Genomic DNA, 14,862 nt, shown 5'->3' on the forward strand with positions numbered 1-14,862 from the left:
TGCACTTTTTTTTTTTGCAACTGCAACTCCCCCAGGACGGGTAAAAATTGACTCCCTGGCTTCCTCCACCAGGCAATTACGTGCCATCTGTTCCCATCTTGGTTGTTCCAGCTCGTTTGTTTCTGCGATTGTTCGTCTAATATCATAGGCCTGAAAGTGTTAGAGAGGAGGGAGGGGGGACACAAAATGAGGAGTGGCATGAAGAGGAATTAATCGAATCTAACAGCAGAACCAGATCTTCCCCTCTGAAAGGAGATAGTCCCACTAGAATGAGGACCATTACCATATTCATCACCTCATATTGCCTGCTGTATGCAAAGTGGAAGAGAAGAGTGCAATATGACTTTCTTGACCGCCTTTCTAATTTCATCTGTGAAAGCTAGCTGACTTGTTTTTAATTGTTTGTTTGCAACAAGTCCACTTTGTGCCTGCTATCATTTGTTTGGGAGTGGTAATAATAACCCATTAACAGCTCTGTCATATATCGCACTGATATATATATATATACATATACATATATATATATGGTTGTTATGCTGCCACGCTGAATCACATTATTGTTTTGTTACAGTAACTATTGGGCCCATTACTCTCTGCCACACATGCCGGGTGGAAGCGGCATGTAGATTTAATTGCAGGGATGTCGGAGGCAAGGTGAGCAGCTGGATTGGAGAGTTTTAACTGTGATATCAATAACGCAGCGAGCCTGACGCCACCTTGGGCCGATATAATGTTCCATCTCTCCTGACAGGGCAGAAGATAGAAATAATCAGTCACAACACCAGCCAGGCAGCCTGTAGGACCCTGCGTGACATCCAGCAACAGTGATGTCTCAGGACCCATCTGCATCCAGGGGGCAACGCTTGGTGTCTGTCTGTGTGTGTGTGTGTGTGTGTGTGTGCGGATAATTGGTGAGAAGATGTGGGATCCTATAAAGAGAGCAAATCTGTTACACTGCTTAAAGGCTTATACAGTATATACCCAGAATGGCTTGATTGATGGAAGATGGGGCTCTGTATGCAGAAATCAGCTGGTATTGAACCTGGATAGAGAGGAGAACGGACATCAGTGAAACATATTCATGTGGAACTAGACACAGAGAGATTAGGTCTGAATTCAGGGACAGCTTACATTTACAAAGTATTTGTCAGTACTTTGTTCAAGCAGACTTTGCCCTAAGCAAATTAACATTTTAGTCATACTTCAACATTTAATATTTACTATTTGTCTATAAAAGTTTACACATTGGATAAAGGGGATTGAGTTAGATTGAAGGTGTTTATGGCTCATTCACCTTAACTATCTCATGGTGTTTATATGTATTTATATTATATATGTATTCTCAAAAGACCAAGAGGAGCCTGATAACAGAGGATAAGACCCAGCTACTATGAGAACATGACAAGATCTAATACTTTGTAAAAGGCCACAAGGTATTTATGTACTTTCCATTTGCACTTTGGCATTGTGTATCTAGGGGCAAGTAGCCAAAATGTCTGCTTAACAGAAAGTGCATGTAGTTAATGATTTTCAGCTCGCTCTCCTCACCTTGCTTCCTCTGTAGTTCTTATTCTTAGCTATTAATTCTTAGAAGGACAGAGGAGGTGATGCCGAACTAACCTCAACGTTAACCAGCACAGCAGTGAAGGGCCCAAACTGAACTATTACTATGTATTGCCTGTTGACATTAACAACAATGACAACCAGTCTCTCTGGGCCCAACTGTCTCAGCACACCATATTTTTTAACATTTCTTAAAGAATCCTTGAAGTACTTGCCCAAAGTTTCCATCCCACACCAATTTTTAAATAAGGACACTGCGAGAAACCCTCTGAGAAAAACGATGGTGTTTGATTTTCACCTTTTCTAAAGGTGAAAATGTGCGATCACTTAATTGGGGCTAAATCTTGACAAAATCTTGTGTGAATGTCCTGTGCGGGCTTGCAGCAGACTGCATGGTGCTACAGACAGACCCAGCTGCTCTGCCAAACTCCAGCTGAGAGAACACTACCTACAGGGAGGTCACACAGCAGACGAGGCAGCCGTCTGCAGAACGTTACGCAATAGCAAACTACAGCTTCATACAACACTATTTACATTTAAGCATTCGGTTCTCTAGATTAATTTACATGGCATGTTTATGATGATGCATCTCCAGTTCCTGCACTATGGAGCTGAAATATTCAGTATGGACTTAGGTGCAAACCGTCTGAAATTATTGCTCCAAGTATTACTGCAGGATTCAGGCTCCCGATGCAAGACAAAAGGATAAAATTGCAGGACAGTAGGCCTTGAATTTGTGCAGCAAACTTGGAACCAATTAGTTTTTATTTGATTTTTCATGCTCTTTCTGCCTTTCTGCTTCAGTGCACGTCGATCATGGATGACTACACTGTCACTGGCCTAAATGCAGGTTCACCGTTTCTTTTGGTAGGGTAAATCTGTAGACAGATTGGATTATTATATCTAGGTACGCTGGTGTTAATGATTAATTTACTGTAAACTCATATTTGAAGTAAATTTGATGGTTGCCTAGCTTTGCTCATCTCTCTGAAGACTCAGCTCATGAACTCTGCAAGTTGCCTTCCCCACAAAAGCTTTGTATTTGTTGACATCTAGTGGTTGATTAGTGAATAGTGGGGAAATAATTCAGCAGGTAGGCTGTCTCAATAAAATGGACCTGCCTGAACAACAACAGTCTGCATCAGAGAATTTACCCACCTTTCAGCTTGTTTAATTTTTGTACATTAGGTGACAAAAATATGAATTAAGCAGACTTTAAAAATTGTATAACTTACAATGTGCCATTATAGGTTATGCTGTTAGTGCTAGTGATGTAGCTGTGGATTTTAAACCCACTGAAACTAAGTTCAGGATTTCAGTTCATGATTTCATTAAGTCTGAATTGAGTTTTAAGAGTCAATTTCCAAAATGTTATATGCCTGTTTTGGAAAAGAATCCTGACTCTAATTTCATCAATATCTCCAAAACAGAGAGGATGAAGTCTGTGAAAGTGTTACTATTTTGTCTGGTGACACTTTTTTCATTTGGCGGATATCTCAATTTAGATTAAAACTCTTCATTCCTTAGCTTCAAAAGAGGTTTTCAAAATATAACACAGATTAGCTTCCTGGCATAGAGGCAAAAGGAATTAACAAAATTTATCAGCCACAAGACAAACTTGTTGGTATTTGATTTGCAAATTGGTGGTCAGAGGACAAATCCCTGAGAAATACTTTAAGGTAATAAGGTAGCCTGTTGTGACCCCAAGCAATCCATCATGTTTTATATTATGAATGGTACTTAAATTGAGAGGTAGCCTATACTCTATGTACGATACTCTGTATACCTGCACACCTAAACCATGTAAACCCTTGACTACAGCGCTGTTCCTAGAGTCACATTAGTACTCTGACAACTTGTGAAGACTGGAATAAAAGAAAGAGGGAGGGAGTAAGGATGAGATGGGGGAGTGACAGAGAGAGCTGCAGGGGGGAAGAACTGGAGGCTGCAAGACAGAGCGCAGAGAGCAGCGGTGGAGGAAGCAGCACGCACCTTGAATACAGGTAAAATATCTATTTATTTGTTTTAAAAGCAAATAGCACAACATATTTTACATGAACAGGTGTATTCTCAAACTATATTCTGAAATATTGCTGCTTAAAATATGAATGAAAACATCTGTGACGCATTTGTACTCTTATGGAAACTTAAAAAATGCAGTAATTGTTCCTGGGGTTAATTTGCTGTTGACAGATTTTTTTTTATTGATTGAAATACCTTTGAACATTTCAAAGAGGTCTTTACCTGTGAGTGTTATGCTAGGTAACTTGTGGTGAATGGGTTCATTGTTTAGGCTAGATACGCTGGAATGCTCCTGAACATCCTGCATAATCCTCTCAATTATGAATGGTATCATTTATTCTATAGTCTCAGCACCTCAGCTAGGGCCATCCGGTAACTTAGCAACTAGTGCCTCTCATTCAACATTAAAGTGGGGTAACGTGAGAAGACGCGGTGGCCTCACTCCAGGAGAGTGACTGGGATTTGTTACTGACACATAACCTACATTTTCCCACATTCCAACAAACAGATTGATGACTCTCTATATGCACCTGTTAGCTCGTCTGTGCACAAACTGCAGCTTTGAAATTGTGATTTGAGTTTCTTTTTCCAGAAAATTTGTTCTCTCATGGCCTCCTGCTCTAAATTTCTTTTAAAAGTTCCTTTTTTAAACCAAAGGCTCAACTGTCCTAGATAAAATACAACAAATGTCAACAATAGATAACATCATTTCCATCTTTCTAAAACATGAGAAACAGTTTTTATCCATTCACACTCTGAGGTCATTTGTTTCCAGGGGGACCTTATTGTGAACACGCAGAGGTAAACTGACACCTCACCCTTTCATCCTGGCAAAAGCCTCGTTGTTTTGCTCCAGGGGGTAAAAGACTCTCTCTAACTAGGTCTACACTGTTAACCTATACATCCTGGTACTCACAATTGCCCTGCCAGCTAAGAAAATGATTCATTTTATGCATGGTCATACAGACTCAGTGAAAAACAAGCACAGCCTAAAGCAGGCAACGCTGACCCTTCTCCTGGCACATCTCCTGTCCCTGATAACTGCCTCGTGTTGGTGGTGAAAGACACAGCTCAATTTCAATGCCTTGAGCAGATAAGCAGTCCTGTATCCACCAGAAGTGACAATAGGGGTCTGTGTTGCACTGGGAAGCAACTATTTGAGACTGTTGAGTTCCCATGATGAGTGACACTAAGAGAAGTCCCAATGTGACTGGAAACAAAGACTCAAAAGCCCCTTTGCTTCTACTTTGAGTAAACTGCATTGATCATACATTGATCATATAATGTCATAAATAATCATTCATTTATCGTAGACGTAATATCAAGAGGGAATTTTGACAGGAGATGAGGAACGTACACTAATATTACAGAAGTGCTGAATGGTAATTAAAAAAAAAAAAAACTTTTTGCTTTAAAATTGATTGAGGCATATAAGCAGTTTGACAAAGAAAACTGTCCTTGTTGTTTTGATCTAATTTAGGACATTTTATTGTTGTAGTGAGAGTAGTATTGTACGGCTGCCAACAGTGATGAAGTCCGTACACAATGGTGACCTTAGGGGAGAAGGATAGTGGTTATCTGAGAGCACTTTAGACTCTCGTGAGAAACAGAATACAGTGTGAAATTGTGTGGAATGGATACAGTTGCACCAAGGGGAACCTGTGTCCCAATTTTAAAAGACAACAGGAATGTACATACGTGCAGGAAATCTAAGCCCTCCCTGGGTTTATGTGATACACCTGAGTCAACAGGTAGGTCAAACAGCTCTCCTGGAGAACTGCAGAGTTAATTTACAAAACATTAAAGGCTGTCCATTTTGGGGAGAAGAATGACTGAAATTCATCATTCAAACTGACCTCCCATTCTTTAAATAGTACCAAGATTTGAGTCATTTTTTTTGCTATCTCTTGTAGGTGTAGTAGGTGTCACTTTTTTAAAATATTGGATATCTCATTTTGGAATTAAACTCTTGAGTTTCTCCTAGAGAGCTATCACAACGCATACAAACATATGGGGTTAGGTCCATGTGCATTTTTAGATATCCATTCCTTCATTAGAGTGTTTTTGATGACATGGTTACAGGGTTTTGATGGTAACTGATATTTTTTCTATTTTTAGATCATTTTTACACCAGTTTTTATTTCTGACTCTCTTTACAGGAGCATACTCAAAAAGAGGTGAAACGTGAAACCCCATTCAGCCGACAAGAGGACTGTTGATATCTACCATCCACAATGTTAATGCGGTCTCATTCAGAGAGAAGAGCCCTCCCTGGGCTCTCGGCCCTGTTGACACACAGCACTCCAATACGGAGAGATGTGACCTCCCCACCTCCCTCATCCTTCTCCCCAAGAGACTCCATCTTTACACCCATATCCCTTACCTCACCACCTCACTGGGTGACCCAGGCCCTTTCCAACCTAGAGCAAGGAGAACGTGAACTGCAGACCCTCAGGGAACGACAGCAGACAGAAGTGGAGGAGGTGAACCGCGAGTTGGACAATGCGGTGATTGAAGCTCAGAGAGAAGAGCGTCGCCTTCTTGAGAAAGTTGAGCAGGACCACAGAGAGGCCCAGCGGTGCCTTGACCAGGTGAAGAGGGAAAACGGTGCTGCGGTGCGGGTTGTGCAGTCGCTGGTTGACCGACAACTCAGAAAAATGGGCCAACTGAAGGAGCAGATTCAAAGATGGGGCAGTAATGCGGGTGGATCCCACAAAAATCAACTCCAAAGAGGGGTGGCAGAGGTCACCCAACCTTGGGAAATCTCCCTATCATTGAAAAGGGTCCGCTTCCTGCCAAGCCCCCTGTCTAAGACCTTGAGCTTAGGGGAAGTTGATGTTCGTGAGCAAGGCATGACCTACCCCATTGGCGTCTGTGGTGTTCAAGGACAGAAGTGTGCCTTGCACTCAGGGCAGATAAAAAACACTCCCCCTGTTGAAATTCGAAAGGAACCATCATCAAACGGAGCTGGGCAAAGGCAGAGTGCAGAGGAGACCAACAAGACAAACAGTGGGAGCATGCGTGTTGTCAGGAAACTACGCCTGTCAAGCTCAGGGGAGAATGAGGATGAGCTCAAATCACCCACCTTAAAGTCCCCCAGTCCAAGGCGTCGTGGTGTATCTGAGTCATCCCAAGATGAAGAACTGGAGTCTCTGTGTTCAGACACACAGGGGCAAGACCTGTTCCTGGCTATCCCACCGGTCTCCAGCCAAGGAGAGTCTGAGGGCGATGAATCTGATGGCAGACAAATTGGAACAAAGAGGCGCTCCATCCTCAAGGGTCAAAGAAAGCAGAGGGCTCTTGTCCTGGTCTCCAGTGAAGAACCATCCTGCCCTCCCGAAGAAACTTCTGAAAAAGACCTTGATGTGGCAACATCTCCAAAGACTAAGCCCAGGGGGTCGCTCTCCAGCCACAGTCTTCTGGATCTGTCCTATAGACATTGTCCTCATTCTCAACAAGCACTGTCCAGGAACAAGAACTCAAATGAATCATCCATGGACAGTGGGAGCCCCCCGTCCCCGGTGGACAGTGAGGATTCCTGTTACACTTACACTGTGAACACTCCACGCAATGGCTCCCTCAAGGAAGAGCACCGCCGCTCTATGTCCACCGCTGACCTCTCTGGCAAGCTACATCCTTTGATTAAAGGGAGCAAAGGTGAGCGTCAAGGAATCAGGAGAGCCAACAGGATGCGACTAGCCTCTGAACCTTCAACCCTCGAACAAGGCCAAGGAAAGGGCATAGAATCTGTCAGAAACACCACAAGCTCTGATGAACGAGAATCAAGACCCCAGAGTCCGGTTAAACGGAATTTAGGTTCTAACCGTGTGAGCAGATCTCTGTCCATGTCTGCCATTGAAGGAGACAAATTACATCAAACCAAGGAACAACAGCAATACATCAAGGACAAGAAAGAGAATGTTGTGCCAGCTTTGAGGGAATTGGATGAAGAAGGTGGTTCAACTGCGCTAGATTCAGCTTATCTGGTCAAACAATTCGGAAAACAGGGATCAGGCCGCACCGACTTCAACCTGCCTAGTGGTGTCCATGCAACCATCAAAGGGCAGCTCTTTGTGGTGGACTGTGGAAATGCTCGCATTCAGGTGACCGACCTCCTGAAGAATGTTGTACAGCAGGTATCTCCCTCAGGATCGGAAAGGTCCGCCCGCATCTGCAACTACTTTGATGTGGCAGTGAACTCCAAGGGCCTCATTGCCCTGACCTGTGCTGCCGAACGCGCTCTGTTGGTGTTCAGCCGTCATGGACGCCTCCTCCAAACTTTCGGAGGCACAATGATTGGCTCCACCAACGAAGAGCTTGATGCTCCCAGAGGGGTGACCGTTACCTGCCAAGATGACTTCCTGGTAGCTGACATCAAGCGAGGCACCCTGACCACCCTGAAGCTGGAGCCCAAGACGGGGGCAAGGTTGGAGCGTACGGTGGTCACCGGGTTCCACAGGCCCTACCTGGTAGCAGCCTGTCTCACCACTGGGCTGATGGCAGTATCAGAGCGAGGCAATGAGACTGGACGTGTCCCGTGCATTAGGGTTCTGGAACCTGGATGGAACACCATCCGAATCCTGGGGGTGTGCTCTGGCCTGGGCCCTGTCCTGTCCTGCCCTTGGGGCCTCTGTATCGACAGTGACGGGGATGTCCTGGTGGCAGACTGGGGCAAGCAGCACCACCGTGTGCTGATCTACCCCATCAAGGGTGTTGGCTGGCCCCTGGTGACCGATAACCTGAGTAGTCCAAGGGGTCTAGCGCTGCTTCCTGATGGCCACGTGGTCGTGTCAGACAGCATGAACCACTGCATCAAGATCTACCGCTACAAGTGAGCTGGAGAGGATGGTGATGATGGAGTTTAAAATAGGTCAATAAGACACTAAGATAGAAATAACTGTGGGTAGATTTGAAGATGAATTATTGTGGAGATTTAGAGGGTTAAATTTGTTGTAATAGCAGACAATGTCCTTCTTTTGAGTATCATTTACCTTCTACAGTTTCTACCTCTTACTTTCCCTCATTTGTTTAACATCTGATTATATTTCATAACGGTGATGGAGCTTTATGAATTTATGCTATAATGGTCAGTAGAAGTGAGTATTGACATATACAATATGTAGAGGATTACTGCATTATTTTCATCACATCTATACAATGTAGAATAATGCATGCTTATAGTTTGACCTTGTTTTGCTGTTATGTTTTTGAATTATAAATGAAATAATTAGGATAAAAATATATTTAGCTTTCTCAAATGTATCTAGTGCAAGATGACCCATAATGCTGTGTACCTGTGTGATATTTTGAAATCTTGTGAATCCTGCCCATATTGCAAAACATTGGAATCACCGATATCCCTGGCAAATTTGAGGAATGAGTGGTGAGTTCATTGTGGCTTAAATCTTTCTGAGTAATCAGTCGATCAAGTAAACAGTTTAGTTACCGTGTGGGGTGGAACCTATTGATTTTTCACTGTCAATTCCATTGGGAAAGAATTAAAACTCTGACTAGAGTTTAGTTTTATATGATTTTGTCTTTATTGTGGTTGTCCTTTATTTTGAAGAAAATCCCTTTATGAATCTCACATTAGCCTTATGTTTTGGCTGTTATGTTAAGGCTGCTCTTTTGCTCTCTTTAGCATTTCTCTGGTGTCCCTATTTGTCCAGTCTCTGGAAAAGCCTATCACAGTGAGGGCTTTACTCTTTTCTACTGGCACTGACCCATCTTGGTTTAATGTGCATGTATTAATCAAAAACAGTGAAATCAACATCAAATGCAAAGTGAAGCTCCTCCTGGTTATTTTTTCCTACCACTGATAGTAGATTTGTTACAAGCATAAACTTTATTAGAGGTTAGACATTTTGAGTCAAAGCAATTATATAGTAGGTTATGCTGCAAAATATACCAAAATATACTAAAATACTAATAGTATTTTTATTTTTATGTAAATGTTATTGAAAAAATAATATTTTGATTGTGCATGGTCATGTCAAAGGCTCATTTTGCAACAACTCAAAACCCTGTGCCTCCTTTCTATCAAAGTAAACACACCACACACACACTCTGTTTTCCAAATATATCCACCCACACATTTGAGTACAAAAGTGCAGTTTGAGCTCCTGCACAGGGACACTTCTCAGCACTGCTCTCCAGCGAAACTCCACAGCAGAGGCCTTCATCAGGACTGCGCACCATGAAGCTGCTCTCCAAAACTCTCTGTCTGTGCTTGGCTCTTGCCCTTACCAATGCTGCACCTACGTGAGTATTAATGAACTCTTACTTGAAGGCTTTCTATGGAGTTACACTCAAAATTTTCTCACTCAATTCATTTTCTTTAAAGGTCACTGTTAGTATTATTACTATATACCTGACTCAATCTTATTGGATAGAAGTGGCACCTCTGGTCCCAAGATCCTTCACTGGTGGCATCATGTGTGCATTTAGTTGACTGGGTTGAAGGCATTTTTTCACACTCTTGAAAGTCCTTTATAGGCCTACAGTAGATTTGGTCTATGACAGGGGAACATTTTAAAAGATCTGTAGTTGTGCAGAATTAGTTTGTTGTTGTTTGTATTGTTTGTAAAAGCTGAAACATAATGGACTTGTATATAGATGTATGGCAGGATCTTTAAATTTCAAAGAGATTATTATCCAGAGATTATGTCTATGCTACAATCTATGTGTTTACATATAAACATAACTGATATACTTCAAAAGAAATCCTGAACTGGGATTGAAAGTTTTGTTACCTTTTCAAATGAAACAGGATATTTTTAACAAGCAGTGATACTACACTGGTCATTGTTTATTCGTTTCATAACTCTGTTTGCTCATTGACAAAGTTCACGGGTTGAATCAATTGCCCAAATAAAAAAAGTGCTCAGTCATCGTATTACCTTAGTGGTTTATCATTGATTCGCCCACATTATCGCAACAGGGGTTTTTGGATTTGAATTGTAGTGTTTGTGCCATGCTAACATTTCTGGGTAATTCTGCAGTCAAATGAAGTGTCTTTTTAACTTCCACAGGCACCATGAACATGGCGATGCAGTGAAGGATGGTGGGTTATTTTTAAATTGCAAAGCATCAATTAAAGAGCAGCCATTTTGTGTCTGTCTGTGTGTGTGAGGTTAATAAAGTCACAGAGGCAGGCTTTTCTGCTCACCATCCCTAATATGTGCCTCAATATAATTATTTACATTTTCCATATTGTTTTTACCATTTCAGTTGCATTTATTTTTATCTCTGTATTTCTACACATCTACCTCTGGAATAAAGGTGAACACAAGCACCATGGTGAACATGATGACCATGATGACCAACCAGACCGGTGTGATGGCATTGAGTTTGATGCCATCGCTCCCGACGAGAAAGGACAGGCCTTCTTCTTCAAAGGTGTGGAGTGATTTTATGAAGAGTCTCTTTTCACATGAGAGTGGGCAGCCCACTACCTTAGACACTCAGTAGTTTTCTTTATGGGGACAGTAGGGAGGTGCAGGGGTCCATGATGTTGCAGAAGTAGGGGTCTCTACACCATCCATAAGCACAAGGCATATTTTAATTTGTTACCCCTCCATTTACTGACTCTGTTGTTTAGAAATGGAAAATATGTAACGGAAAAAGGAAAAAAACATATGGAAAAATATAACATTGACTCCTCTTAGAGCAATGAACTTCAGGTACCATATTCCTATATTACCCAATTTCCCCATGGGAATCATTCAAGTTTTATTTTAGATATTTTCCCAAAATATGTGGTGCTAAGTAATGAAACTCCCCTATGTGCTCTGATGTTCGCCCTTAAGGTGACCACCTGTGGAAGGGCTTCCGTGGTCCAGCTGAACTCTCCAATGAGACCTTCAAGGAGCTGGATGACTTCCATCACCTGGGCCACGTTGACGCTGCCTTCCGCATGCACAACGAGGAAAACCCCCACGACCACGATCACATCTATTTCCTGCTGGTATAGTCTACAAATCCTTTCTTTTGTATTATAACGGCTGTACTTCAAATTCAGACTGAGAAAAACATGGAAAGTTCTCAAGTTGGAGTATTGCATTATCTAATATATTAGATAACACAAATTCATGGTCAAATTTGGATCCTGATGCCAAAGCAATTGGGAATCACTAATCTGAATGATGATCTCTGTTGTTTCCTAATCTCCAGGACAACAAGGTGTTCAGCTACTACAACCACACTCTGGAAGACGGGTATCCAAAAGAAATCCAGGACGACTTCCCAGGAGTCCCCAGTCACCTGGACGCTGCTGTGGAGTGTCCCAAAGGAGAGTGTGGCGCCAACTCTGTTCTGTTCTTCCAAGGTATGCTGGTCTACACTGCAAAAATATCCATCTTAACATGTCATGGAGACTAGTACTGAGTTCTAAAATCTTGTTTGGATTAAAACAAGTGAGCATTTTTGACAGTGCCATGAGATAAATTCACTTGATTCCAATGAAGTTTCATTTCTTTTGAGAATTTTCCCTCAACAGGTGCTAATATCTTGAACTAAGGTGGATCATCCCACTTGAATAAAGACAATGCTGCTCCCTAGTGGAGGAAATAAGCTGCAACCGGAGTGAATTTTGTCAGCATGTTCCCAAGTCCAACAAATGCAGCTCTTAAATGGGTCAAATACTACTTTTGTAGTTTATTCTATATGGGCCAGGTGGGTGGAGTTTGACACATAGGGAAAGACGATGAGTGCCAGAAAGTTAAGCTAATTACAAAAACGTATCTGATGTGATCTGAATTGTCCTGATGCAGCAAACGCCCATCCATCTGGTAGTTAAAGGAGATTAAAACAAATTATTTGCTACCATAAGAATAATTTGATACCATTATTTGACCCAGATCTGTCCTAAATATGAAAACACATAGCACTGATAGAATTGTTTTCATCATTGTCCGCTACTGAAAAATTATTTAATCAGATGGGAGGACATGCAGTCGGCTATTCATACTTAAAGGTGCTATGTGTAGCGTTTCCAAACATCAATATATCATTGTGAAATTAATTGTGATACCTTCTATCATATAATTATAATTACTTTAACAAATGAGACCACGATGGAGATGATTGATAATGGTTGAAAATTAAGACTTAATTTCCTATAAACCCTGTTGCTTCCTGTCCCAAAGAAGGATGTTTGTACTACAATAATCACTTTCCCCTCACAGGACATAATGTGCACACTTTTGACATCACCACAAAGACAGTGAAGACAAAGACGTGGTCCCACCTGCCCAACTGCACCTCCGCCTTCCGCTGGCTGGAGCACTACTACTGTTTCCATGGACACAACTTCACCAAGTTCCACCCAGTGTCCGGAGTGGTGGAAGGCGTCTACCCGAAAGATGCCAGGAATTACTTCATGAGTTGCGCCGGCTTTGGTGAGTTTAGCATGGAAATTAAACAAAGTATATTGTCACTACTACACTTACACTTACTTAACAATCCCATTCCTCTACTGTTGTCAAATTTGTTTCTCATCTTGGGCGTTCTTCAAATACAATTGAATCATTTTGTGAGCAAAATAGACACAGAACCATTCTGTTTCATTCAAACAAATTTATAATCCTCTGTATTTGATTGTAGGTCATGGAGGTGGGTATAAAGTCCCTAAATGCAGTGAGGTACACGTGGATGCCATCACCAGTGATGACGCAGGCAAAACATATGCCTTCATAGGTAAGAGTCCTATCTGTGGCTCCACACACATACACAGTACATGCTGATTCTGTGGATACACAGTGATTTATTTTGCAAATGAGCCAGTTTGCTGTACTGTTTTCATAGAGAGGGCACTTGTTCTCCTTTATGTGTGCAGGTTCCATCTACATGCGTCTGGACAGCCATCGTGACGGCTTCCATGCCTTCCCAATCACCAGGGGGTGGAAGGAGGTGACCGACGGGGTGGACGCCGTCTTCTCCCACACTGACAAGCTCTACATGATTAAGGTTGAACTAGCCAGTCACCCTGCTTTCTCCACTTGTGTTGAGTTATAGTACCTTGAGACATGAAATTAAAGCTAAATTCCCACTTCTTCCACTGCCAGGGTGATCAAGTTTACATCTACAAGTCAGCTGTCCACTACACTCTCATTGAGGGTTACCCTAAAAGCCTGAAGGAGGAGCTCGGCCTTGAAGGATCCGTGGATGCTGCTTTTGCCTGTCCCGGTACCGACGTTGTTCATGTAATCCAAGGTAAACTCATCGCACAGTCTGCTGTCAACACCAGTGCAGCATGCTGAGGGTTTCAACTCTCACTTCTTTAGTGAACATTTGGTTTTAACTTGTTTTGAATTGTAACAGTGCTGCTGAAATATGACAAGTTTTAGCAAAATGCACCTTTTGATCCAGCAATTAACAATACAAACCAATAAAAAATAACTGCTTGATCCCTATTATGATCAGTGGTGAAAACAGTACTCAAATCCTTTACTTAAGTAAAAGTAGCACTACCATAATGGAAAAAATACTTCATTAAGTAACTACAGCGGTCAGATAACTGTAGTGGAGTAAAAAAGTACAATATTTCCCTCTGAAATGTAGTGGAGTAAAAGTATAAAGTCTCACAAAATGGGAATACTCAAGTAAAGTGCCAGTACATGAAAACTGTACTAAAGTGCAGTACTTGTAAATGTACTTACCTCTGATTATGATAAACCATTTTAAAGTTCTGAATGCAAAGACAGAATAACCATTGAATAACAAAAAAATCTCCTATATGCCTGTTTTCCATGTTTGGCCACAACATTATTGATTAATCCTGATGCGTGTTTCTCTCAACAGGAAAGAACATGATCGACATCAACCTCTCTACGACTCCCAGGACCGTGGGTCAGGGGATTCCCCTGCCCTTATCCAACATCACTGCTGGTCTGTGTGGCCCAGGCGGCATTAGAGTGTTCCAGGGCTCTGACTACTATACGTATGACAGCCCTCTACTCCTGGCTGCCAGCAGAATAGCCCCTGTACCCCTGAAAATCACCTCTGGAATGATGGGATGTCAGGATTAGGAGTCAGAGATGATTTGAGAGGAAATGAGACAGTATTTTGTCATCAGTTTAAGCTGAAATTAGATGTGCATCTCCTAAACAATCCTTATAACAATTCAGAAAAAACCAAAACAACAGGATCATCAAAATTCACATCTCAACTCCCCACATCCACACAGTAAAAATATGTTTAACATTTGATCTCGACTGGATGAAAGAAAGCTAACCACAGAAACCAGATTTATGATCTTTGGTATTTGTTGATCGATGC

At 42.0% G+C, this 14,862-nt stretch overlaps 1 protein-coding gene across 1 annotated transcript; it reads left to right on the forward strand.

The window, feature by feature from the left end:
• Positions 1-9,781: 9,781 nt before the first annotated feature.
• hpxb (hemopexin b) lies at positions 9,782-14,612 on the forward strand. The gene is made up of 10 exons (XM_071524562.1): positions 9,782-9,846; positions 10,617-10,663; positions 10,912-10,983; positions 11,394-11,551; positions 11,758-11,911; positions 12,771-12,983; positions 13,189-13,281; positions 13,421-13,551; positions 13,650-13,797; positions 14,386-14,612. The coding sequence occupies exons 1-10, from the start codon at positions 9,782-9,784 to the stop codon at positions 14,610-14,612; spliced, it is 1,308 nt and encodes a 435-aa protein (XP_071380663.1).
• The last annotated feature ends 250 nt before the right edge of the window (positions 14,613-14,862 follow it).

Source organism: Centroberyx affinis, unplaced genomic scaffold (assembly GCF_046629955.1).
Source record: "Centroberyx affinis isolate AG114_WGS23_722 - 3 ecotype Tasmania unplaced genomic scaffold, CSIRO-AGI_Caff_v1 ptg001205l_1, whole genome shotgun sequence".
NCBI classification, from domain to species: domain Eukaryota; kingdom Metazoa; phylum Chordata; class Actinopteri; order Beryciformes; family Berycidae; genus Centroberyx; species Centroberyx affinis.

Bases quoted from the DNA above. Each gene is read 5' to 3' on its own strand.
- hpxb (XM_071524562.1), top strand. From the start codon at position 9,782: ATGAAGCTGCTCTCCAAAACTCTCTGTCTGTGCTTGGCTCTTGCCCTT. The intron at 11,552-11,757 runs GTATAGTCTACA...CCTAATCTCCAG, and splicing joins ATCACATCTATTTCCTGCTG to GACAACAAGGTGTTCAGCTA. The intron at 12,984-13,188 runs GTGAGTTTAGCA...ATTTGATTGTAG, and splicing joins CATGAGTTGCGCCGGCTTTG to GTCATGGAGGTGGGTATAAA.